At 39.2% G+C, this 25,754-nt stretch overlaps 1 protein-coding gene across 1 annotated transcript in view; it reads left to right on the forward strand.

Moving 5' to 3' along the window:
* LOC136886838 (protein HGH1 homolog) overlaps nucleotides 1–25,163 on the forward strand; it is a 37,325-nt gene extending 12,162 nt beyond the window's left edge. Inside the window, exons 3-7 of the mRNA XM_068230982.1 lie at nucleotides 6,523–6,803; nucleotides 14,336–14,457; nucleotides 16,148–16,338; nucleotides 18,538–18,671; nucleotides 24,938–25,163. Coding sequence (XP_068087083.1) covers nucleotides 6,523–6,803; nucleotides 14,336–14,457; nucleotides 16,148–16,338; nucleotides 18,538–18,671; nucleotides 24,938–25,040 — 831 coding nt within the window. The 3' untranslated portion in view covers nucleotides 25,041–25,163. The remainder of the gene's footprint in view (nucleotides 1–6,522; nucleotides 6,804–14,335; nucleotides 14,458–16,147; nucleotides 16,339–18,537; nucleotides 18,672–24,937) is intronic.
* The last annotated feature ends 591 nt before the right edge of the window (nucleotides 25,164–25,754 follow it).

Here is a 25,754-nt window from a genome sequence, read left to right on the forward strand (position 1 = left end):
TTCCACCCCGTCAACGTCTCGTGTTCGGACATACAGGGCTGCGCATTGCATATGATAAAAGTGCGAAGATCTGAACTTCTGTATAAATGACTAAACCTGGATTCTGTTCACTTAGTTTATTGAACACATTCACAATGCACTGCCTATGGTCACTTCTGAGCGGGTTTCCTCTTTTGTGCTTCATTACACGCGATGGTCCTGCCTCTTGCTCCATTTCTCTCACTATGAATACTGACATTGACTGCTGTTGCAAGATACAACACCTTATCTCCACGCTGTACAGCTTGGGACTTTTCCCCACTACGAGAAGACTTCCTGTATTACACCACGCCTTGTGCCTTCATTTCTCATTATTTAATCACTATTTTATATTTTTTTAAACATATATATACTGGTATATATGACAACCATATTTTATTTTGATTTCGTACTCTACCAAACTCTCTAAATGTAATAAAATAAAATAAAATTAATGCCACGTACTACTTTCCTTCAAGCTCGCATAGTCGACCGAGCTCGATAGCTGCAGTCGCTTAAGTGCGGCCAGTATCCAGTATTAGGGAGTTAGTGGGTTCGAACCCCACTGTCGGCAGCCCTGAAGATGGTTTTCCATGGTTTCCCATTTTCACACCAGGCAAATGCTGGGGCTGTACCTTAATTAAGTCCACGGCTGCTTCCTTCCTGGTCCTAGCCCTTTCCTGTCCCATCGTCGCCATAAGACCTATCTGTGTTGGGGCGACGTTAAGCCAATAGCAAAAAAACAAAAACATACAGTCGAGTGAGTGTGGCGGTTGCTTCTCCAATCAACTACGTTTATGTCCAGGTGCAAAGGCAACATGCTCTGCCTATTTGATAACATCAAGATTAAAGACTCCTAACATGGAGACTTTGTGAGGAACACGATGGGTTTGGGCGGTGCATGTGTGTTAGTACCACTATGTGACGAACACCATGGGTCTGCATTGCCTATGAGTGGTGGCATTATGTGAAGAACATCACAGGTCTTTGTTATGTGTGAGTAGTGCATTAGTTGTAATTAGTACCACAATGTGAGGAACACCGTGAGTCTACTTTACTTGTGATTAGTACCATTGTGACGGTCCGGTGAGCTAAATTTTTTAACCTCTTTAGACAACAAGCATCATCGATTTAGGATTTTGCTTTGGAAGCAGTCCTTTGGTCAGTTTCTACCATTTATATTATTTTATGGAATGGAGGGGCATTGTAGTCTGGATCTACTGATTGTTTAATGTTTATAATCATTGTTCATCGTAGACTTTCTGAATTCTAGTCACTGGATGGATTGTGAAATTATTTTAGTTTTCAGTATTGTGAGTTGGATCTGCTGGTTATTTTAAATTCATAATTCATTCATCATCATCATCATCATCATGTTTTAAATTCTGGTCAGTGGATGGATTTTGGAATTTTAATTGTCTTTACATTTCATTGCATCTCGTTCCATTGGGGGCCGGTGACCTAGATATTAGGCCCTTTGAACAACAAGCACTCACGAACCTACTACGCTGGCGTAGCAGGTGGAGAGGTGATACAGTGGAACCTCGATTATCCGTTCCCGGAAAGTACGTTTTCCCGGAATATGCGTTCAAATTACGTGGTCCCGAGAGCATCGTAATTAACTCACGTTGTAAAAGTCCCGCATTATCCGTTCCTCGAAGAAACGATTTCCCGGATCAACCGTCCAGAAATTCCAGTCCCATCAACGCTAAATCCTCGATCAATCGTTTTTTAATAAACTGTATCTCACGAAAGGACGGCTATGGCATATTTATGGATCTTGGCGTTCGGCGATCGGCGGTGAACTTGCATCTTAGCATCGCATTCGGGTGGTATTGTTTAGAGAATCTCGGAAAATCATAGGGCAGAGAGTGGCTACAGCAATTGCTAGAAGACACGGCGCATTTCTACAGCTCTGCGTGAAGCCGGAACGAGTTTCGTCAAATGTTCGCACTTATAAAACGTCCATATTATGTCCAGGGTTAGATGTTTTCTTATTTACATTTTTTCGATCGTACTGCCGAAGGGGTTTTCGGCACTTTGCTCAGGGCACTGCAGACCTAAGTGGGCTTTCAGGCAGGAATCGAAACTGCTCCTTAACACAAATTCAGTATTTTTTATATTATCGTACATGATTATGTTAGCGAGACGAAAACAGATGTTGCACCTTACATTAAAAAAAAAAAAAAAGAAAAAAGAAAGCCATGGGAGGTCTTGGGATTGCCTATTACTGTTACTAATGTAAGACTGGGAATTTTACGTTTTCGTGTTAAATTACCAAAAACCGCAGTCGTTTTACTTGCGCACGTTACATTTTAAATGATTGGTATCATTTCCAACTCGTACTGACATGTGCAGCGAGCGCACTTTCCAGATGACCTCAAGGTCACGAATAACCGTAATTTCTGAAGTTTTGATATTTCTTTTATCTTTCCAATTTGATTGGATTTGTGACGCGCAGAATTGAATATAATGTATTCGAGAACTTTTAAGAATCGATACTTACATTCGAAACCATGTTTTCGAGTTCAACATAACCTTTAAAAGTCGATGTAGGCCTAATTTGCGCGGTACGAGATTTCCAGAAACTGACTACGAACAGTATACCGGAGACCAAATTACAATGAAAGATTAAGAAATGAACGGATTTCGCCATCATTTTGGGTGCTTTTGTATCTAATATGCTTTATTTTATTAGATGAGAGAATTAAAAGCTACTTGTGGTCGATTGTCGTTTGGCTTGGCGTTGTTAGATTTTTCGAAGAGTTTGGCTAGCGTAATCAAAGTTGCTGAACTGAAAGAAGTTTTCACGGGAAACTGACGAAGATTCCCCTGTAAAATTGAATATAAAGTATCGAGATTTTGAACTCGCGTACTGGTAATTAATGCGGTTCGCGGTCTAACATGCCCGGCTCTCATCCAGAGGGCCCGGGTTCGATTGCGACCAGGTCAGGCAATTTTACCTTGATATAAGTCTGGTTCCAGGTCCACTTAGCCTACGTGATTACCTTTAATTGTGGAGCTACCGTATCTAATGGTGAGATGGCGACCCCGATCTACAGAGCCAGGAATATCGGCCGAGAGGATTCGTCGCACTGACGATGCGCCCCTCGTAATCTACAGGCCTTCGGGCTGAGCAGCGGTCGCTTGGCAGGCAAAGTCTCACTGGGGCTGTAGTTTGGTTTAGTTTAGGAGTTTTTGTAAGATTATAATTATACATATTTCATTTTTGTGATGTTCAGCCAAATTGATAGTTTTCATTCATTCCCGGATTTTCCGTTTTCCCGTGTTGTACGTTTTATTTTCACGGTCCCTCGAAAAACGGAGAATCGAGGTTTCACTGTACTCCCATGTGGTGTGTCCCAGGTGGCGAATAGGGGGTCCTAACCGGCTTGCCGGCAGAGTTGAGGGAAATAAAATACCTCTCGCGGACCAAACCACCACCCCCTGTGGGTGGTGGACGCAGAAGAAGAATACACCCACGGTATCCCCTGCCTGTCGTAAGAGGTGACTAAAAGGGGCGAGCAAGGGATGATAAAATTAGAACCATGATACTACTTGTAATTAGTACTACCACGCAGGGAACACCATGGGTCACTTATACTTGCATGTAGTACCACTATGTTAGGTACACAATAGGTTTGTGATTAGTAGCAATAGAGTGCGTTGGCAGCTTTTACAATACCTGCGATTCGTACCTCTATATGTTCAACATCATGGGATTAGTGACACCATGGTTCTGCCTCGCGTATGCTTAGTACCCACTCTGCGAGGAACACCACGGGATAGTGCGGGTCCCTGTGTTTAGTCCACTTATGTGAGGAACACCATAGGTTTGCGTTGCCTGTAAGTAGCACCGTAGGTCTGTGTTACATGTGCGAATTTCATTACCTGTGCATAGTACCATGCTGTGTGGAATACCGCGAGTCTACGCTACGTTTGCTCAGTACTGCAACATGACACATAGCATGATTCTATTTTCCTAGCGATAAGTTTTTTTGAGGTGCCGATGACTTGGATTTTGGATCCATTTCGACTACAAGCATCATTGAGTCAGTATTGTGCTTTAGAAGCTGTCCCTTGGTCAGTAATAGTATAGTTTAATGATAAGTTTCTGGGAATGTAGGGCATTGCGGGTCGGATCCACCGATTGTTTTAACTTCACATCCATTCATTCTTCGTCCTCACGTTTTCAAATTCTGGTCAGTGGAGGATTATGGATTTTTAAATTGTCATACATTTCGTACCATTAGGGGCTGATGACCTAGATGTTAGGCCCCTTTAAACAACAAGCATCATCAACCTGTAAATCAAACCCATCTTTAATTTGTTTGCTTGCCGAGGCACAGTGTGGTCTCTCGATTGCAGTTATCGTGGTAGAGTGGCAAGGAGGAGATCATCTTTAGATTCTCTCAGCATTGCTTGTTTCCTCCTCAGGTGGAGATTTAGGAATGTGACTCAGCACAGGTAACCAGCGACATGGCATTGACTTCGCAGTACCAGACCTGAGCACCGGTTGATGCCCAACTTTGGAATCTCTAAGGGTGGCAGGCTTTGGGTAGATGTTTGAGCACATTAACTGTGAAATATTCATCAAACGTTGTTTGAGTGGGGACAGGCAGGTTCACGTTAGGGATTTTGTAGTTTCTGCGGTGGCCGCATGTACATGCAGGCACCCACTTAACCTCAGTATGCTGGAGTTGAAACAAGGCAGGACTTCATTAACATTAGTTCCAAATTTCAAATTCCTACATGTTTGGACAGAAATAAACCTAAATATTTCCAAGTATTGATTGTGAGTTGATAGAAACTGATGATGTTCTTTTAAGTACGAAACATGTCATTCTTTGTTTAATAGTGTTTTTTTTATAGCTATATTATGGTGTAATAGTCATAAAAGAAGAAGAAGAAGTGTAATATTTATATTTAACTTGTGTGTCCGACAGACTGAAAAGCTTTAAAGTTACATGAATCTTTGTACCGAGTTTTTATGATCGGATGCCCCTTCCTGATGTCAACCTCATCAGAGGAGTCAATGAGATGAAATGAATGGTCACTATAATAATATAGTAGGAAGTGAGAGGGTGAAACCTGGTGCTGGCACATAGCTTAGTCCTGTCGAATAGACCCTTCATAAAGTCTGTATGATTTGTGGTAAATAATAATAATGCTAGTACTAAATTCTTAAAGAGGTGAATATACGTACTGTATTTCTCTGAATGCAAGATGATCCCCACGTTTTCCGTCAAAAAATTAAATCAGGCTTGAAAAGTGCTTTGTGAAATCATACGAATGGCTTTGTTGTACAGCACGCATTTTTAGACTGCCTTTTGTTCACGCCAACGCCGAACATTGTCTTTTGTTATGCTGTATTTTCTTGCGCCTGCACAATTATTTTTTATTTCCGCGAGTTTAATAACCATTAACTTAAAAATTGGCATCGTAATATCGAAGAGAACCCATTGAAAATTGGAAAGACGTGGACGTTGAAGGTCAATGAGTTTATTGCACTGTGGTATGGCCATTCCATCCTTGCGTTTTTCATGCACATACCAGACAATTTCATCTTCCACTTCTTTAAAACGTCCTTGTTGCGGGCCACTGAATGAATTTTTCCTACAGTACACATTTTTTAAGCTATCTTAGTCTTCACGCTAATGCACAAACATTGGCTTTAGTTATGCCATATTTTCTTGCTGCTGCACAATTATTTTTTTATTTCCGGGAGTTTAATAACCATTAACTTAAAAATTGGCATCATAATATCGACAAGAACCCGTTGAAAATTTGCCGGCAACACCTGTTCTACATGTCTTTACAATACGACGATACATCACAAAAATATTTCTGCTGTCTATAAAATTTAATTTTACTAAGCGTTAGGTAGGCCTACAGTAGACGTATTATAATTCTGCCGCTGAGTAGCCGTGGTCTTTCTGAGAATTTGAAGCCTCGCAGGTTTTAATGCCATTCTGTGGATTTGAGAAATGTTTTTGTAGAGGGCGAGGCAAATAGAATGTCATTCTTTCTTCACTGTTTCCCTGTATAACTGTTTGCTGCGGCTAGTGATGTATAATAAAGACGCGGACGTTGGTGGTCAGCGAGTTTTTTGCACAGGGGTGGGGGTGGGTAAAGGGTAGCAGCATGGTTGCCGTGGTGTTCATTACTGTTAGGTCGAGAATGCAAAACAACCCTTGATTTTTCAAATGAGATTCTGAGAAAAAAATCATCGTCTTGGATTCGGAGAAACACATTACTGTTATACGAGATGAAAGTTCAGATTTTAAGTACGAATAGCGGAGGAAGTTGAGAGAATTGTAATTTAACATGTAAGGGTTAAGAAATCCAGTTTGTAATATAGGTGTTCATTCACATTTTCATGAAAATGATTTTTTGGCATATTTTTTTTCCTTAAAATATTAGTAAGCCAACGTGTTCACATCAACTGGGTAAGGAGTTTCCAAGATTTACCATTTCTATTTGTGACCTGGTTTTGTTTTGTAGGACGATACCAGTAACCAGCGAGACGATGTGGTGGCAACCTGTCTCTCCGCGCTCCTGGATCCGGAGTGTCCCCTTGCTGACCCTGCCTGCATGGTTCTGTCTAACGTGACACGACTGGCGAGCAACGTCGAACGCTTCATGTACCTCGTCGAGAGGAGCGACTTCTCCTTGGACCAGATCATCACTGCATTCACAAAACGGATCTACAACAAGAAAGGAGCTAACCTCCATTACCTTGGGCCTCTCTTCTCTAACCTCAGTCAGTCCATCACTGTCAGAACGTAAGTAGGTATGTTCTGTTGAGTCAGGACTTCACATACATTTTACTTAGTGGTTTTTTTTTTTTTTTTTTCCTTCCCACTCTGCTTAGTGCTGCCAACTGTACGGTTTGAACCGTACATGTGCGGTTTTCAACCCTCTATGTATGGTGTACGATTTGAATGTCAAACCTCACGTGTTATATACGGTTCTACAGGATTTTTAAATAAACATTGTTTTATTGTTGGACATATTCAGATTTTGTATGCATAATTATCTTTTCTCCTTTTTGAACACACCCCATTTTCTGGTTACGAATGACGTGGCCTCCATTTCTCCAGGGGTTCCCAATTTATGAATGTTGTGATTCATCTATAGGCTGGTTTCAGATCAACCAATGAAGCACCTGAATAGTCTGACACATGGGATTTCTCTGTCTCACTCTGCGGCCGGGATTACCCTACTTCAAACTTTATCAGATGTGGATCTCGTAGTCATACATGTGTTCACAGCCGCACTGTTGAATCAGCCCGTCAGTCTTTTGTTAACCAGGGTGAAATGTGGTGTGGCATCAAACATGAAACAGTGCAGCGTCTAGTTGTAAACCTACGGATAACGTGATTTTGTCAAACTTATCAATAATATTGTGATGAGCTTACAAATTCTTTTGCGTGACAGTGCAGTGCTTCAATTTCTTGTTGGTTAGCTTACTGTGTATTAAGTACACTGTTCTTCCTAGGACCTTTTTAACGGGCGCACCGCTCTGCCTATTTTACAGACCGCCCAGCTCGCATAACCTGGATGTGTGCTAGTTACATAATATTGATAGGGTCTGCTACTAGTACTACTACTACATTATTGAGTCGTTGGGTGTTCTACATTAAAATGTAAATACTGTAAAAGTGACTCTTTAAATGATAAGTCTTCATTATTGTCAGCATAATTGCATCAATTACATCAGAGTTTAAATGTTCAGCTTGACTGTCGCACAGTGTCGTGCATGAGCAGTGTCTGGATTGGCGTGGAATCGCATGCGAGCACTCGATTCCACAGGACGTCTCAAACCCGTAGGGTACTACACACCAACAGAGTGGTAAGCCCTGGTGTTACATGATTATGAACGAACAGTAGAACACTAGATGTTTAAAATACTCTATTATGTCTTGTTCGTGATAATAACAATAAAATATCAAAAATTAAGTTTCCAGAGGGAGACCATAATTGCATCAATTTCATCGGAGTTTAAATGTTTAGCTCAATGGCGCGTTAGCCGCCAGCATCTTGGAAAGGTGTAGCAGTCCAACTGATGAGCCCACTGCTACATTGGGGCGAAACTCTGGTGATTTCACGATTGAAAAGTTCTAAGGAGTTAACATTTATTAAACAATAAAATAGTTTAATTTTGCAGTTAATGTTTACCTGTCTGATCATCATCTTCATTTCCCGTTTCCGGCTTCCAGGTTCGGGTTGTGAATCAAGGACCTCCATCGCTGCCTGTCTCTCCACCACTCTTCTCCTTTTTTAACCCTCTCAGTGCCGCGCGTATTTGTTAGTTACTAGCCAAGTGTGCCACCCGCTTTTTGTCTGATTTGCAAACTCATTACTCTCTGTGTATACCCATTTTCAGTGAAACGTTTTCCCTCTATAAAAAAAAAAAAAAAGAATGTCTCTTTGAATTAATGGCACTTTATACCTAAAAACATTTATAGTTAAAATTAAAGTAAATCATGAATTTCAAAATTTAAAATTCAACTTATGAAAATCCACATTTTAAGGCAACTATGTAGTTCTAAAAATCAGTATGAGACACTAACTGATGGTAGTTCTTATAGTACAGCCTGTTGACTGTCGTTTTGGATATAATTTGTTATTTGGAGTGATAATATGTCATAAAAGTCAAAATATAAGCTAGAGGTTCAGCATCATGAGGGGGGGGGGGCTTGTTTCGGTCGAGGTAACTCGAGGAAAGGGTGAGATGGTTGATATGGTAAATAACTATCACGAGTAACTTCACTGAATAATGCCAATGTGTGATATTGTTAATACCAATATTACCGTGGAAATCTTCGTTACTTTCCGAAATATCTCTAACCTCAGCAATTGGCGGTGTTCCTCGTACAAAATTGTTTTCAGAATCTTTCTCACTGACTATGACCTAACCAGAAGTGTTTTCAACACTATTATGAAGTCTAATTTACTTTCTGACTCGACATAATCATCTTCATTCCATAAATTATGCATGTAATCAGTTAGATCATCGTCGTTTGTACGTACGTCGTTCTTTAAGTCCGCCTTCACTGTTGACGTGCACAAGATTTGTGGACACGGCCTTTTACATTCTTAAATATTCGTCACACGAAAAGAAATAATTTTGCGTGGCTCTTAGTGGTAAATTTGGAGACTACACACCTTCCTTGATGAGAATATACTGATACGTGCTGCCATCTAACGGAAAAGGAAGAACTAGGACGGTATCTGTAAGAGTCTGCATGAGGGATGAAATCCCTGGCACTTTTGGCAAGTTTACAGAGGAATGAAATATCATCCCTTGGCACTCAAAGTGTTAAGTACATCTTCTGGTTTTCCTCCCCTCTTCTCTGAATCTGTCCACCTCTTTCGGGGTCTTCTTCGTTGTCTCTTACGTGTCTGATATCACTGTTAATGCCCTTAGGTAAAAAGAAATTGAAATTTTATCATATTAATTTTTTGCGTAATATGCCCTGCCCGCTTACTCATTCCTGCCACCCGGCTAACAAAAATTTCTGGGGAGAACATTGAAGTATTATCTGCGCACTTTTTAGCGATAGATTTACACCCTAGTGCTGAATCGGTCGACTTCGGTTATCTTCGAGATTCGTATTGGCAACCTATGAAACACAAACTAAGAATCGCTTATGATCGCTGTGCGACATGTGGCGTACACTTTACGTACTCATACTGTTGTTGTTTACACAGCAAAGCCAAACTATATAATTCATGCTAGGAACAAGTTTCGCATTGAGAAATGTTATATAGTGTTATATATTGTGTGTGTGTGTGTGTGACACAGTTGTTGGCGTAAGGTAAGAAAGGTTTAGAAAATTCATATCGATCGATCATATTATCGATTCAATTCAGATTTCATTTCCATTCAATTGGCAGTACTACCAGAACCGGCAATGCTCCCTCCTTAATCCTCAGCCCAGTACAAAAATCTATCACTAAAAAGGGCGTGTACAATATATACTTAAACGTAAGAAACTTCATCTTATTTTCCATATTGAACTGAGTTCACAATAATTTAAAGTCCATCAAGTTCCACCTTTTCAATACTAATACAATGTTGTTGGATGATATTTACAACATTATTTATTATTACAGTACATGTTTCGGTGCTCTATTAAGTCACCATCATCAGCTGATTGTTGTTTGTCCAACCCTTGTCCCGTTTCCCTACGGGGTCGGGTATGAGGTGAGATGAATTTGTCGTGGCGGTTTTTTATGACCGGATGCCCTTCCTGACGTCAACCTCATCAGAGGAGTTAATGGGAGATGAAATGAATGACGTGATATATGATAGTAGGGAGAGGGTGAAACCCGGTGCCGGCACATAGCCTACTCCTGTCGAATAGCACCAAGGGGTCTGCTCAAGGCTTAACGTCCCCATCCGACGGACGAATCACCATCAACAGCGTCATATGCCCTCACTCCATATGAGCACTGCGGAGAGGTTTGGAATTTAATCCAGGCTTTTGGCACGCAATCTAGTGATTAGAAATTGTATACCACCACCTCCCCTACCCTGCCGGCCAACATTCTGATGGTGAAAATTTTTTCGACCAACGGGACTCGAACCGGCTGACCTCGGTGTTAGAACGTTTTAGACTTCAGCGCCTTAACGATCATGGCCACCAGGCGGGCTCACCATCATCAGCTGATGAAATAATGAATTTCATCCAACAAAAACAGCTAATATACAAAGGAAATGCAATTTTAATTCCTCAATTTTAAGTGTGCATTCTAATTAGACAGCACGAGAGCATAGGATTTCAGACATTAAAGAATGTTTAAGAACAAGAATTTTCTTGTTACATATTAGGGAAATTTAATATAACATAATAGATGTTTAGGATTTAATCAATAAATATTCTGTTGTAAATATGTATATGTATGAGTTAATTATGACAATATTTTGTTTAATATTTAATATTTATATCGCCAAGTTTTTTCACATTTTCTAAATCAGCTGATGATGGTGACTTAATAGAGCACCGAAACATGTACTGTAATAATAAATAATGTTGTAAATATCATCCAACAACATTGTATTAGTATTGAAAAGGTGGAACTTGATAGACTTTAAATTATTACAATATATACTATTTTCTTTGGCATTTATTTTGAATGTTAAATAAATAAAGATGCTGTTAACTTCTCATTTCCAAAAATAAAGCATGTCCTTCGACACCCAAAAAATTAAACCTTTCTGTTAAAACACCTAGAAGGAAACAAAAGTACAGGCGGTCGTGGGAGAGTATAGACAGTATAGGAATTGGCTGCGTTCTGATTCAGCACGTGAAGAAAGGGCATAGGGTGTGTGTTGCATTTTCTTACGTCTAGTAATACTCTTCAGTTAAGTATTCCTATCTGCTATTATTGCACGCATTCTATTGAATTTTAGTGTATTTGGGTGATTATTAGTACTATAAGGTTTATTTTGAATTTCTGTACAGGTTTTCGATTTTTGGAGGTTGGCAACACTGCTCTGTCACAGTATTCTCTCTCTTTCCTAACGTTTTCCTGTCATATGTTATGCTACATTTACGCCATTTGACTTGGTCTGTGACGTCTTGAGTGTTGAGGCCCACATGATGTGTAGCCACTGCTTTGACAGTCTCCTTTGTGGCCAGCGACCTCCAGGTCAACTTGCAGTGCTGTTATTGTACCGGAATTATTGTTGCTTTGGATGGCATGGTGGTACCACCGTAGTTGAGGATATGGGATTATCTCCACACTACACCAGTGGGGATTTCGGGGCAATTTACCATTTTTTATTGAGGACTTCATGTTCATCTGGCTCTTTTGAGTGTGAGTGGGGAATTCTTTTCTTCAATAATACGTTCGAGGAAATGGAGTATCACAGGTGTCTGTACTGTGTGTCATGCTGTTTTGCATTTACCATCAATGGCACAGTCGCCTGCAGTCGTTCCATTGCTTTATATAGACAATTTAGCTGTACATTTCAGCTCCAGAAGGATGGCGGTTGCCGAGAGGTGGCTTCAACAAGCTATTAACCAAGTCGGATGAGCCCTGCAACTTGGTTTTCTATTTTCAACGGCGAAAACCTCAGTTGTACTTTTCTGTCGACATAAGTTTGTGTACCCTGAACCAGAGCTTCGCTTGCAGAACAGTGTCTTAACAATGGTAGACACCTGCAGTTTCCTGAGACTAATGTGGCAGCCCCACAAACGTCAGTTGAAGTTTGCCTGCATGAAGAGACTTACTATGCTTAAGTTTCTCAGCGGCACTTCGTGGGGGGATGACCCTGTGGTGCTGCTTCTTTTTTTACTCGGCTAAGGTCCTTTCCTGCATTGACTATGGTAGTGCTGATTATGGTTCAGCATCAAGATCTGCGCTGATCCTTTTAGGCAGTGTTCACCGTAGTTGAGCTAGGCTGGCAACGCGAGCTATCCGTACTAGCCCCGTTCCCAGCCTGCTCACCGAATCGGGAGCTTCACCTTTATGGGTAAGGCGATGGCAGATATTACTCGCTGCCAAAATTCGTGAAATGTTGCAACGTCCAAGTTATCAATGCATCTTTAGTACCCAATATCATCAGAGGTACCAAAACCAGCCGAATACCACATGGCTGTTTGGGATTCGAATTGATAGGTTATGACATAAGTTAGATGTGGCTGTCTGTGGTTGACTTGAGCAGACCCATAGTGAAGTATCTCAGTGTCTAGTTTTGCGACTAGATCTACGCCATTGACCTAAGGTGCATGGATGCCTCAGTTCATCGGAGGTATTTCCAGGTAGTCTCCAGTCTCCGTTTACTTGATAATTTTTATTTAAACAGGTTCTCAGTATTCTCCTTTCTAACTTGAGTACTCTATCTATTGCAACTGTGTTTGTTGTTTTGAATAATGTTTCACATGCATATGTAATTTGTGGCTGGGTGACTGTTTTGTAGTGTTTCAATTTGGTTGCTACTGAGAGACACTTTCTATTATACAGGGTGGCGCACGATAAGTCACCGATTGAATTTTGATCCTACAAGTATACCATTGGGGCAATAGCTTTCAAATTGTGCCCTCAACTTCGTGCAGTTCATGGAAATTACTCCAGATGTCGTTACGAGTTCATCACTTCCGTTTTGAGTCTGCCATTTCAGTTTTCTGCGATGGCAGACAAAGGACGGTTGACCGTGGCACAAAAGACGAAGATTGTGTTACTGTTCGCGGCGACGAACAGTGTTACATGACACAGAGAAGGTTTCGTGCTCATTTCGGCACACGGTGGGCTTCCAGCCCACAGACAATACGCAGATTACATCTCAAATTTGCAAGTACTGGATCTGTTTTGGAGTGTAAGCGGCCACATGAACGTTATGAAGGAGGAGGAATGTGGCCGCCTCATTGTCTGGACATTAACCAGTGTGACTCCTTCCTTTGAGGGTTCCTTAAAGAGAAGGTGTACCACAGAAAACGCCGAAAATGCAGTGCAATTTAGGGCCATCATTGTGGAGTTATGCCGCGCCATTCCAGAAGATTTGTGTCGGAGAGTCGTCACAAATGCACGTGTGTGACTTGAAGAAGTTGTAAAACAAAACAGCACTCATATTAAACATGTGATCCATTAGGTTGTATTTCCAAGCTGTATTCTTTGCTTCTACATCAATAAATTACAAATCTTGTCAACAACAAACATGTTATTCATGAAACAAATCAGGTGACTTATCGTGCACCAACCTGCATGTATTTTGTGGTAACCAGTTTATATATTCTATTTTGCCATGCTGGTTTCTCGTTCAGGTTATATGTGATTATTTCATCTAAATTATTTAAATTTTTCTACAATTTTTATTTCTTGGTGTCCGAGCTTAATTTTGTTTGCAAGCCGAAGTTGAGTTAGCACAATTTCTGTTTGTTCAAATTAAATTTTCAAACCAATATTTTGAGCTATTTCCTGTAAAGATTTTAGTTGTTTGTTTGTTTCCTGAATATCATTGGCCAGAAGAGCTAGATCATCAGTAAATCCTAGACATTTCAAATGTATGTTATCCTTCTGGGTCATATTTTTTTATATTTTTCGAGTTGTTCTTGTACCATTCCCTCATAACGCACTCTATTGCTCAGTTGAAACGAAGAGGTGACAATCTGTCACCCTGTCTTATACCAGTTGTTACCAAGAATGGTTCAGAAAGTTCTCCTCTGAACTTAATTTTAGAAATTGTATTAGAGTAAGTTCAATCAATTTGATTAGCTTTGGGTAAAGTCCGAAATGTCTTAAATACAGCTTTTATTATACAGTATTATTCAGATTCTGTGGTTAGAAAAGAATTTGTGTGTTTCAGATTTTTGATGGACAGAGAGCGCTGTGTAATCCAGAGACTGCTTCCCTTCACAGGGTTCCACCAGTCTGTAGTCAGAAGAGGAGGCATTGTTGGGATGATCAAAAACTGCACTTTTGATGTTGGTAAGCAGTCTACTCATTATCGACCACAAGCACCTTTATTTCACCCTTTTAGTGCCACGGCAATGTGCATCAGTTGTCCTAAGAATGCCACCCGTTTATGGCCCAATTTTAATTTTGCAAGGCTGAAAAGAGGATTAACCATAGTGGACCATTGATCATATTTGATCATTTTCCCAAATTGTTGAGAAAGGATGACTATTGATATTCATCATCATCATCATCATCATCATCATCGCTGACCATCTGCAGTTGCCTGGGTGTAGTGTACGAGCCCCCTCCATCTTTGTCCATTAACCTCTTTTCTCTCATAACCGGAATAGTTTAACCCCTACACTGCTACGACCGAGATATCTTGTGCGTTGTAGTACGTCACGTCCTTGCTGCGCCCGAGATATCTCATCGGCAATTTCAGCTAAATTTCTGAAAAAGAAATTGATACCTTCCGAGTTTTCTTTGGCTTTCAAACATGAGTAGCAGCGAGCTATATCTTTTAGGAACATAATTGACTATTGGTCAAAATGCACGGTGCATTTTACTGCTATCTGTGGTTAATTATCTAAAATAATGCACTCAGCTCGGTGTGCAAACTAGACCGGCAGTCCCGAAATGCACCTGTGTCTAGGATTTTAAAAATGCCTTTAAGTGGCAGACGGCAAGTGCTTTCAGTGTTCAAACTTATAGAAACTGTGAATACTCTTGAATAGGAAGATGAGTACTCAGATATTAGTGATTGAATATCAGACTTTTTTAGGATTGTGTATTTTTGCCTCTAATGGACAATCCTGATTATCTCTGCCCTTAATTTTTGTGCAAAAAGAAAATAATAAAATGGAAAGGTATTCTGGAATTCTTATGCCAGTTCAGATAACATTTTTTATTATTTTGACTCCCTTTTCAAACATTTAATATATTTTTAGACATTTTTTTTTACCAATGGTTCTGATCGTTGCTCAACATATTAGCAGTGAAAAGGTTAAGAAATCAGATGCAAGTTGTGGGAAAGAGGAATCGTGGGTGTCCAAAGGGGAGTTCGATGGATCTGGTGCAACAAGATCTGACAGAAAAGAATGTAAATACTGAAGTAGCCCAGCACAGAGAATAATGGGGGAAACTGCACTCCCCCAGTGTAGAATAAGCTGAAGTAGTAGTAGTCTCCTTCACATTTGATCAAACCTTGTAAAATAGCTTGTCGATTTCTGAAGAGAAATTTGTTGTATGATAGGCTAGCACTCAAAGGGTTAAATGTGGTTCCAGTGCAGGAAACATATTTTTCTGTAGCCATTGATGCTTTCACGGTCTGTACTTATATACATGATATTGGCTTTTGGGCTTATGCTGTGTCAAGAATATAAGGTGCAGTTATTTACGTTTCACAGAGAACTTTGCTCTACGTGTTCAGAAGAAAATCTTGGCTGTCCACGAGAAAAGCTTCTCAACCTTGTTTGAGAGACGCAGAGCAAAGTTCTCTGCGAAACACAAGGAATTTCACCTTATTTTCTTCGCACGGCATAAGGAAAAATATCAAGAACTAAACTGACATAACTGCTTTATTATTGAGGGCAAAATATATGTCAACCAGTGTTTGTTAATTTTATTGATGTTCATGAAAAAACAATTTTCACTTCCCACCTAACTTCACCGAAATGTTCTTTTTTGATATTGAATTTCCAGGTGATTTTGTTAATTGTAGAAAATCATTCTTGGTTACTGAGTCCCGAAGTGGATGTCTTGCCCCATCTCTTGCTTCCGCTTGCCGGACCAGAGGAATTTCCTGACGACGAGGTGGATAACCTACCTCCCGAACTGCAGTACCTTCCACAGGATAAGAGGAGGGAACCAGATCCTGATATCCGGAAGATGTTGCTGGAAACTTTGTTGCAGGTAAATCGTCTACATATAAATAAGGGAGATTGGAAATTATGTTGGAAGTAATGGAATTTATGTTTTGAATGTCCTGTCTCTCATAATCATCCTCCTCCTTTCCTCTTATTCAGCTCCTGGCAGGTTGGGGCATTTATGGCACTTCTTCTCTTCTTCCACCCTCTTCGACTATTTTGTCCCAGTCCAATTTTCATGTTGCACTTCTTTTTATCGAATCAATCCATCTTGTTCTGTAGGTGGGCCGGCGCAAGGTTCCACATGACAGCTCTGCAAAATATTGGTCACTCTGCAATACCATCTGGAGAAAACAAGGAATGGCCTGAGGGCATTTCCAAGTTTCTCAGGAAATAAGAAATAAGGGATCCGCAGTTACAACATTTATTATATTAACAATGCAAAGATAACAAAGACTAGAGGGATTTTGACAATAATTAATGATTGTATATTGTATTAAGCGCATGGCCTTGAGCAAAAGGTAGCCACCGGCTGTGCGTATAAAAATGTTAATATAAGTAATACTGTTGTCTTACGACACCTGAGAAATTCAGAATATCTGAGTAATCTTATTATTCTGAAGGCTGGTCAAAACCAGACCGATAATTGAAGATAAATAACATGAATAATTAGATAAATATTAAAGTTATCAAAAGAATAACAAGGTTGAACGTACGAAATTTTGATAACAAAAGTTTACACAGTAAAGTTACAATTTGGATCAGAAAAAAAGTTTCCACAATTCCCGCAAACTATTGTAAATAGGAAAACGTGTTCTCTCAGAGACTGTTAGATAGCTCTACAATACCAGAACATGGCACAGTCGTCATACGGGTGCTGAAAGTACGAGCGCAAGTCTAATATTTTAATGTCGAACCGCACTCGACATAGGAGTGCAAAAGGTTAAAAGAATGATCTTGATGCTGGGGCTGTACCTTAATTTAGGCCATGGCCGCTTCCATCCAACTCCTAGGCCTTTCCTATCCCATTGTTGCCATAAGATATATCTGTGTCAGCACGACGTAAAACCACTAGCAAAAAAAATTTGAGAAGATTTTCCACTGTGAACGAACACGTGAAAGATGACACTCTCGTTCTCCACCATAAATAAAGATATCTTACATATAACCAAAAAATGAACTTTATTAAACATTTTAGAAAATATTGATATAAACCTGTATCAAAAATACAATCCCATCTATAATCTTAACAAAATCCAAGAAAAATCTAACATCCTGTTTGACACAATAATTGAGAATGATCTGAACCAATTAAGTCTGTCCCAACATGCATTACTGGTCCATCCTTCCACTCACTCTCCCCCCCCCCCCCCCCCCCCCCCCCTCACCCGCTGTTTCCCACACCCAACACACCATCAGAATGGTCGGCAGTCAATGTGGAGGTCAACACCGACCCAACCTGATGTATACAAACCCAGGGCTTGAGAAAAGAGGAAGCAAGTAATATTTTGTGACTCTTCGTATTATCTTTTACTTCTACTTCATTTTTTCATTCTCACGCTCGGCTTTTTGGTTTTCACTTTTAGATCCTGGCTAAACTTGCATTTTCCACGAAGAAATTTTACGGATTTTAAAACTTTACTAGTTGTATTAAATACGGTTGGACCCAAACCTGTTACAACTAAATTTGTCCAACATTGAAGCTATGAACATTTTAAACATAGATTTTCATTGCATTTGTTGATTGTAATTTATTTCAAGTTTTTTAATGTATCACTATTTTTGTATATGTCTTTCTTCTTTATGTTATTTTAGCTGGTGATGACCTCTAGGCTAGGTCGAAGCATGTCCTATATAGCATTTTAGACAGGCCCTTTATCAAATGGCAAACGTGTATTGAAGAGGTGGACTTGATACAATTAAATCCTTTTAGAATTTTATCTTAGATATTTAAAGTCAGTACGAAACCGGAATGAAGTTCATTACTTGTAATCAGAGGGACGGAGGTCAAGGCGACTATGTTTAGATTCGGTACTTAATTATTTAAATGTAAGAAGAGGTAAGAAACAAAACTATGCTACAGAACTAATTACAAATAGAGGATTGTGGAGGTGTGTAGTTGATTCACAGAGGGTTGCAGACTGAATGTTGAAAGGCGTAGCAGTGTACAATGAAGATATATTATATTTGGTGGATGTTTAAGGAGAGATCATCATTTAGTAAAGGAATAACCGTCATGTTCCAGCTGTGCGCCCTCAGGGAGTCCCGAGAACTGATGAGATCGCGTAACGTGTACCTGATCCTGAGGGAGCTCCACAAGTGGGAAGAGGATCGTGCCGTTCTGTTGGCCTGTGAGAATGTTATAGACATCCTCATCAGGTTGGTACTTTGTTATGTTTTTTGAATGCATTATGTAACTGCAGTTTGTATATTGTTCACCCACCTCTAGTGACTGAGAGTATTAACTCCTCAGCGATGGGCAACATGAGTGCCGCTTTGCCCAGCGGACAAAGTTAATTCAGAATGAGTGCAGTTTGCCGACCACCTGTTTGAGCGCCATTGCTGTGGTGTTTGTAAACAAGTCTTCATGGGATCTGCTTTGCTATTCTATTTCATTTTATTTCCTAGTTTTCTGTTTGTTGGTAGGTGTTTACTTTTGTACATATTTTCTTACTTGATTGATTACATACATTTTTAATAATAATGTTATTTGCTTTACGTCCCACTAACTACTCTTTTACGGTTTTCGGAGACGCCGAGGTGCCGGAATTTAGTCCCGCAGGAGTTCTTTTACGTGCCAGTAAATCTACCGACACGAGGCTGACGTAGTTGAGCACCTTCAAATACCACCGGACTGAGCCAGGATCGAACCTGCCAAGTTGGGGTCAGAAGGCCAGCGCCTTAACCGTCTGAGCCACTCAGCCCGACACATACATTTTTAGTAGAGTGTGTGTCTAAATATGGCATCTTCATTACGGAAAATTATTGATGAAATACGGTAAAATATGTTGGATGATGAAAGTGTTGAATCTGAATTTGAGGATATTGAGAAAGGACCATCAGATTTAGAGTCGGATTCGAAATTTGTATCAGCTGTTCCTTTGCATCAAATACCCTAAAGTGAAAGTGATGACAAGCCTGCCATACAGCAACCTATTGTAACAACATAGTCTGAGGTCACACGACCTGAGCAAGACATGCCAATACATTTTCTATGATATTTTTAAGAATATACCTCTCAGAGTAATGAAACTTTTGCTAGTGCATTACTGATATATTGTTGACAATCCGTATATCTCAGTTTCTTTGTGACACATTTCTGTTTTGTGTACAAATCAAAACTATTATTATTATTATTATTGTTTTGAATTTAGGATTTATACTTTTTGAACAGACTGTACGTTTTTCTAGTCAAAACATTTATGCAATTTCGTGTGAACACGACAATCCTCGGTGTATTAGCTTTATGTAGATACTAGCTGTTACCCACGGCTTTGCCGCAAGGATTTTGTAAGTTCATGAAAATTGTTCCTCGGTACTGCACTGAGAAATTATCTGAAAATCCCTAAAGTATAAAGACTCGCCGAAAAATTGCATTTCATTTACCTCAGAACCTCTTCGTAAACCATGTTTGTGGCATTTCCTTTTGGGGCTAAGATGACGAAGCTACTGGCAGAGCTAAATCTGAAACATGCGACATGGAACTCTACATGTGAGAAACAATTCTCTTTTTAAGTCGAAAAAAAGAAAGGGTTTCTTTATTTCTAAAAGAGATTCCAAATTCCAATTTTCACGTCTGTAACATCTTGGTCTTTGAGATGTAAGTATCCTCATAAAGAGAATTCAACCCCTTCCTCACTTATTTTCGATCTCCAGCTTATGTTGTTTTTCTAAAAACAAGATTATACCAATTTTCACGTCTGCAACATGTTAAGTTTACGAGATATAATCATTTTATAAACAGCCCCACTTCTTGGCTGAGTGGTCACCGTTAAGGCCTTCGGTTCACAGGGTTCTGGGTTCCATTCCATGCTGAGTCGGGGAATTAAATCATGTGTGATTAATTCTTCTGGCTTGGAGACAGGTTGTTTGTATTTGCCCCAACACTCTCCCCTTCATATTCACTCAACACATCACTTTACCAACCACAACAGGAACATACAATAGTAATTACATCCCTGCACAGAGGGTTGGTGCCAGGAAGGGCATCCAGCCATAAAACAGGGTCAAATCCACTTCGCACCCGCGACTCCATGGGAAAAGCGGTAGAAGAAGATACTCATTTTAAAAATTCACCCACTTTTTAATCATTATTTCATCCCTTAAGTGGATTTTCCAAAAAAGTGTGTTCATTTTCTCTTAAAGAAGCTTCCAAGTACCAATTTTAACGTCTGTAACATCTTCAGTTTCCGAGATATATGTATCTTCATATAAATAATTCAACTCCTTCCTCACTTCTTTTCACCTCCTGCCCCCATCACCCCTTAAGTAAGTGGATTTTCTGAAAGCAAAAATTGGTGTTCTTTTATTTTTAAAGTAGATTCTATTTCTGTAACATGTTAGGTTTTGGTGATATATTGCAGATAATCTCGCTGCTGTAGAATCTTGCAGCTGATGTTGCCATGGTTACAGCAGTTCATTTCTTTATCCGATTCCTAGAGCAGGGGTTAGTGTGGTGCCAATATCTCCATAACAGTTGGTTTTCGGGCCTTAAAACATGGTTTTCGGGCCCATAGGGCTTACCGAGTTTTGTTCTTTGTGTCACGGGGCTTAAATTGAGCTTTGTCTTGTCCCTGTACAACAAATTCAATGTTTTGCCTATTTATTTATTTATTTATTTATTTATTTATTTATTTATTTATTTATTTATTTATTTATTTATTTATTTACATAGTTTACGCCCACATTGGAGCACTTAAATCAAACCCAAATACATTTACGTTAACAAAGAATTAACGGAAGATTTAGCTTGCATCATCTTCTTACTTTCCCTAAACCTCTTCATTCTGGCTGCCCTTTCTTCATCAGATATGACATATTGTTTGTGTTCTACAGTTTTTAATGACAATCTTATTTGTTTGTTCTTGAGAAACCTTTTTTCTTCTCTATTTTCAATTTGCTTCATTGTAATATTCAGCTCTTCTAAATCATTCTGAACTTCTTTAAACCAATTATTTTTTGTTTTACTTTTCCAAAAGTAATTAATTAGTTGTTTTATTATCCTATTATCATTTAATCTAGAAAGATGACAGAAAAAGGCAATTCTTCTTTTTCTCATCGTATCTATTATAGATTCACTTTCCCTATAAACCACTGCATTAGGCAATAATCTCCATTGTCCATCCACCTGATGTTTTTTATTAATGATTGTTCTGAGTATCCTTCTGTCAACCGTTTGTAGTGTATCAGTTGTTGCTTTGGTGTTCAATTTAAATAATGTTTCACAAGCATAAGTTGCTTCAGGTTTAATGACGGAACAGTAATGTTGAAGTATAGCATTTATTGAAAGAGATTTTTTCTTGTACGTTGGCCATGTAATTCGTTGTGCTTTTTTTTAACTTAAATGTTTTGCCTATATTAACCTAGTATTTTTATATCACCTCCGCCCCCCTCGAATTGTTTTGAAAATAAAATATAGCCCATGTCCCTCGGGGATAATGAATATTTACATTAGTAAAATAATTTTCAGAATCGGTCCAGTAGTTCCTGAGATTAGCCGTTACATAAAACTAACTTTACCTCTTTATGTATTAGTATAAATACAAAACTTCAGAGATTTATATCATACCCCGTGGATATTTTGCGTTTTATTGAGGCAAGTAAAAGCTCTGGAAGGATACCATCCAATGCAGCATTATAGAAAGAAACCTGGACTGGGACACAGTGTTGGAGGAGGAGTGGTGGAAAGACCGAAGAAAGTGGAGAGGAACCATATTTGCCCCTACCCGGCTACAGCTGGATAAAGGGAAATGATGATGATGAAGTAAAAGCTGCCGTATATGGCTGCCACCACAGCATTGGACATTGTTAGTTCTATAGTCTACCAATGGAGAAGAGACCTTCCATATTTTGTACGGAATTTTTTTTTTTTTTTTTGCAACTTACTTTACGTCGCACCGACACAGATAGGTCTTATGGCGACGATGGGGCAGGAAAGGCCTAGGAATGGGAAGGAAGCGGCCGTGGCCTTAATTAAGGTACAGCCCCAGCATTTGCCTGGTGTGAAAATGGGAAACCATGGAAAACCATCTTCAGGGCTGCCGACAGTGGGGTTCGAACCCACTATTTCCCGGATGCGAGCTCACAGCTGCACGGTCCTAACTGCACGGCCAACTCGCCCGGTTTGTACGGAATTGAAGTGAAGTTCTGGTATTTGCATTGGTTGTTTCACAATGCAATGAAAGCTAGGGTAATCGTTGCCTCGGGAACTTTGAGCGGAAGAACTGGGAATAATTGTTCAAAGGTTCATTCGGAAATAGCGGTAGGTTAAAGGGACAGTTAAAGAGGGCAAATTTACTTTAAAAGGAAAAAATTACATGTATCCTCCTAATTCAGTACAAAACGTAATTCCATCATTAGATGGAGCAATAAAATTCAAACATGTTTTGACTCGTTTGAGCCATTTTCAGTGAAATAATGGGGGAGGTTAAAGTAATCTACATAATACAAGCTAAAAATGTGCTAAAAACACAATGAAGGAACAAATGAAAAACAAAAGAGACAGGCAGAAATAAAAACAATAACAATTACAATGTTTACATCACTAGATGGAGCAATAAATAACTCACTGAGACAAATTCGTTGAAAAAAAGGGGTTAATATAAAACATAATTGAATCCAAAAAATGTGCCAAACCTAAGAAAATAAAATGAAAGATTACAGACGGAAATGAAACAATAAGTTGTAATAGTGAGGTTGCAGACCTCTTAGACTAAAAATTTTCATTTTTTTTTCAACAATTCAAAAAAACTGGACGAAATCACTGTGTTGAAAATTCAGGCTAACATTCTGTCTTTGTAGAAACACTATCCCACAAATGGCTAGGAGAGGAGCGAAAAAGCTTGAGAAACCATGTTTGAGAGGAGACAACGTGCCAGGTGAAATGTACGTGATGAGTGATGGAAAAACGCCGATGAATTTAAAATTTTAGAATAGCATTCTCAATTTTTTCTCAGTTTAGCGGTCCCCTTCTTGAAGATTACTTCCAGTGTTGGGGTAGGTGTGTTTGCCTTATTTTAAATGGTCGGGAGGGCAGCGACAAAATTGAGAAGCTGTGTTAAAGAAGTAACTGTAAGTGACCATAGTGGCAATCGTCAATCAAGTTCCAATCTGTAATAGAAAAAATGGGGTTGTGTGAGAAACTTGGGCTGATAAGTAAAAAGTTTAAAATGGGTGTGAAGAAAACGTTAAAAAACTTACGGTACTTAAAAGGTGGTTGTCCTCTCGAACCGGCCTGGCCTTCTCAAATTTAACGGTCGCGTTTGTACAATCGAGTCTATTGTTGGCTCAGCTGTGTTTGCGAGGATGGGTGGAGCGGAGGGGGAAGGGGAATGCAGGGCTGTCGGGGAGGGGGGAGTGGTAGTGAGTTGAAGAGATCGAGGCAGGGTTTGTTTTTATTCTAGGAGTTCTGACAAATGTATGGAATGAATGTTTCAAGTAGAATGTTTTTTTTTTCGTTGATTTCATTTAAATTGTGAGAGGGATTCATAAACTGAACTAAATCGACGTGGATGCTCTCGAACGTTGAGTAAGTTGCCTTTTTGCTCATAATGTAATATCTTTAGATCTTTATCTATTGATTTGTATCAGTGGCTGGATGCTTTATGATGTTCACTCATAGCTGAAATACGATTATATTTGAGAGCGTTGCAAAGTTCGGCATATCTTATGACAAAATTGCAGCCTGTTTTGATCCACATAGCTGGAATTACAGGATTGGCATTCTAATTTGTAAACTCCCGAGTTCAGATACCTATTATTAATGTTATTATTGTTATTGTTGACAGTGTGTGGATTGAAAATGAGTTTGGAGTTGGTGTGGGAGGTTCTAAATGCTATTTTGATGTTGTGTTTTTTTTAAATATTAGAAATTTGGTAAATGCTGCTATTATTGAAAGTGAATGTGGAAAACTTTTCTTTAGGAACTGAATCTTTTCCTAGTGTAGTTTTGGGTCTGCTCTTGTATCTATTGATGATTCTGCTGATGAAGGTTCTACTGAAACCGTTGTGTTCTGCAATATTGCAAATAGTATTAATTTCGTTTTTGTAATTCTTGCAAGATAAAGGAACAGTTAATGCTCGGAGTACCATGCTATTGTTAGCTGCTTTCTTATGTGTGTCTGGGTGCACAGAAGTTTGTTGGATGGTATTGATGGTGTGGGTGGGTTTCCTTATGTATTAAAGCATAAAGTGTTGTTGCAGTTGTGTATAATGGTTAAGTCCAGGTAATTGAGAGCTTTGTTGTTTTCTAACTCTATATATCAGTTTATAATGATGTATTATTAGCATCATCCAACATTTTTTTTTTATTTTTTTAAATTCTGAACTTCCTCTAGCCTGATGCTTGCTTTCTTCTTGTCATGACCTCAAGTAGAAGAAACCTGTGTACACATACAAGTAAATGTCATTTAATGTGATCTTTCCAGAACTGAAGAAGAAATTGGAGAAAGTAATCTTCGCAGCATCGACGTACCTGAAGATCTACAGAATAAGTTTCAGAAGATGGATGAAGATTTTGTCAATACATGAATTATTTGCCTGTAAATCCTGTTTTTTAACTATATTATTATTATTATTTTAATTTTATTTAATTATTTTAATTATTATAAGGTCAAACTTTATTATTAAAGAGTAATAAATTGTGGTTATGAACCAAAATTAATATCTTAATCATTTTGTCTTTCCTTAACTAAACCTACCAAGTGACTGCTGCAGATTACGAGGTGTCGTGTAGTCGGCACGACGAAGCCTCTGGGCTGTTATTCTTGGCTTCCTAGACCGGGGCAGCCGTCTCGCTATCAGATTTGTGGAAATACTCAGATGGCTCTTCAATTGTAATGACGTAAGCCGAGTAGACCTCGAACCAGCCCGCAGATTCAGGTAAAAATTCCTGACCTGGCTGGGAATCCGAGACCTCCAGGTGAGAGGTAAGCACGCTATACCTACACTGCGGGGTCGGCTATTTTGTGTCTCCTAGTTCAAATTTATTGATTAGATGGAGCAATTGCACTAGTTTTTTCAGCTTATATTACTGTTATTTAAAAAATTAAGTTCTCTGAAGAGAATCATAATTTAATTTCAATTACAAGTACAGCAAAATCTCCATACATTGATTACTGGATAATCGCGTCTGTAACGATAAAATATTCTGGTCCTGTTATTATTAATTCAAGGTAAAATTCCTCTTGATTTTATAATAATGTTATTTGCTTTACGTCCCACTAACTTATCTTTTACGGTTTT

Source organism: Anabrus simplex, chromosome X (genome assembly GCF_040414725.1).
Source record: "Anabrus simplex isolate iqAnaSimp1 chromosome X, ASM4041472v1, whole genome shotgun sequence".
In the NCBI taxonomy this organism is placed as follows: Eukaryota; Metazoa; Arthropoda; class Insecta; order Orthoptera; family Tettigoniidae; genus Anabrus; species Anabrus simplex.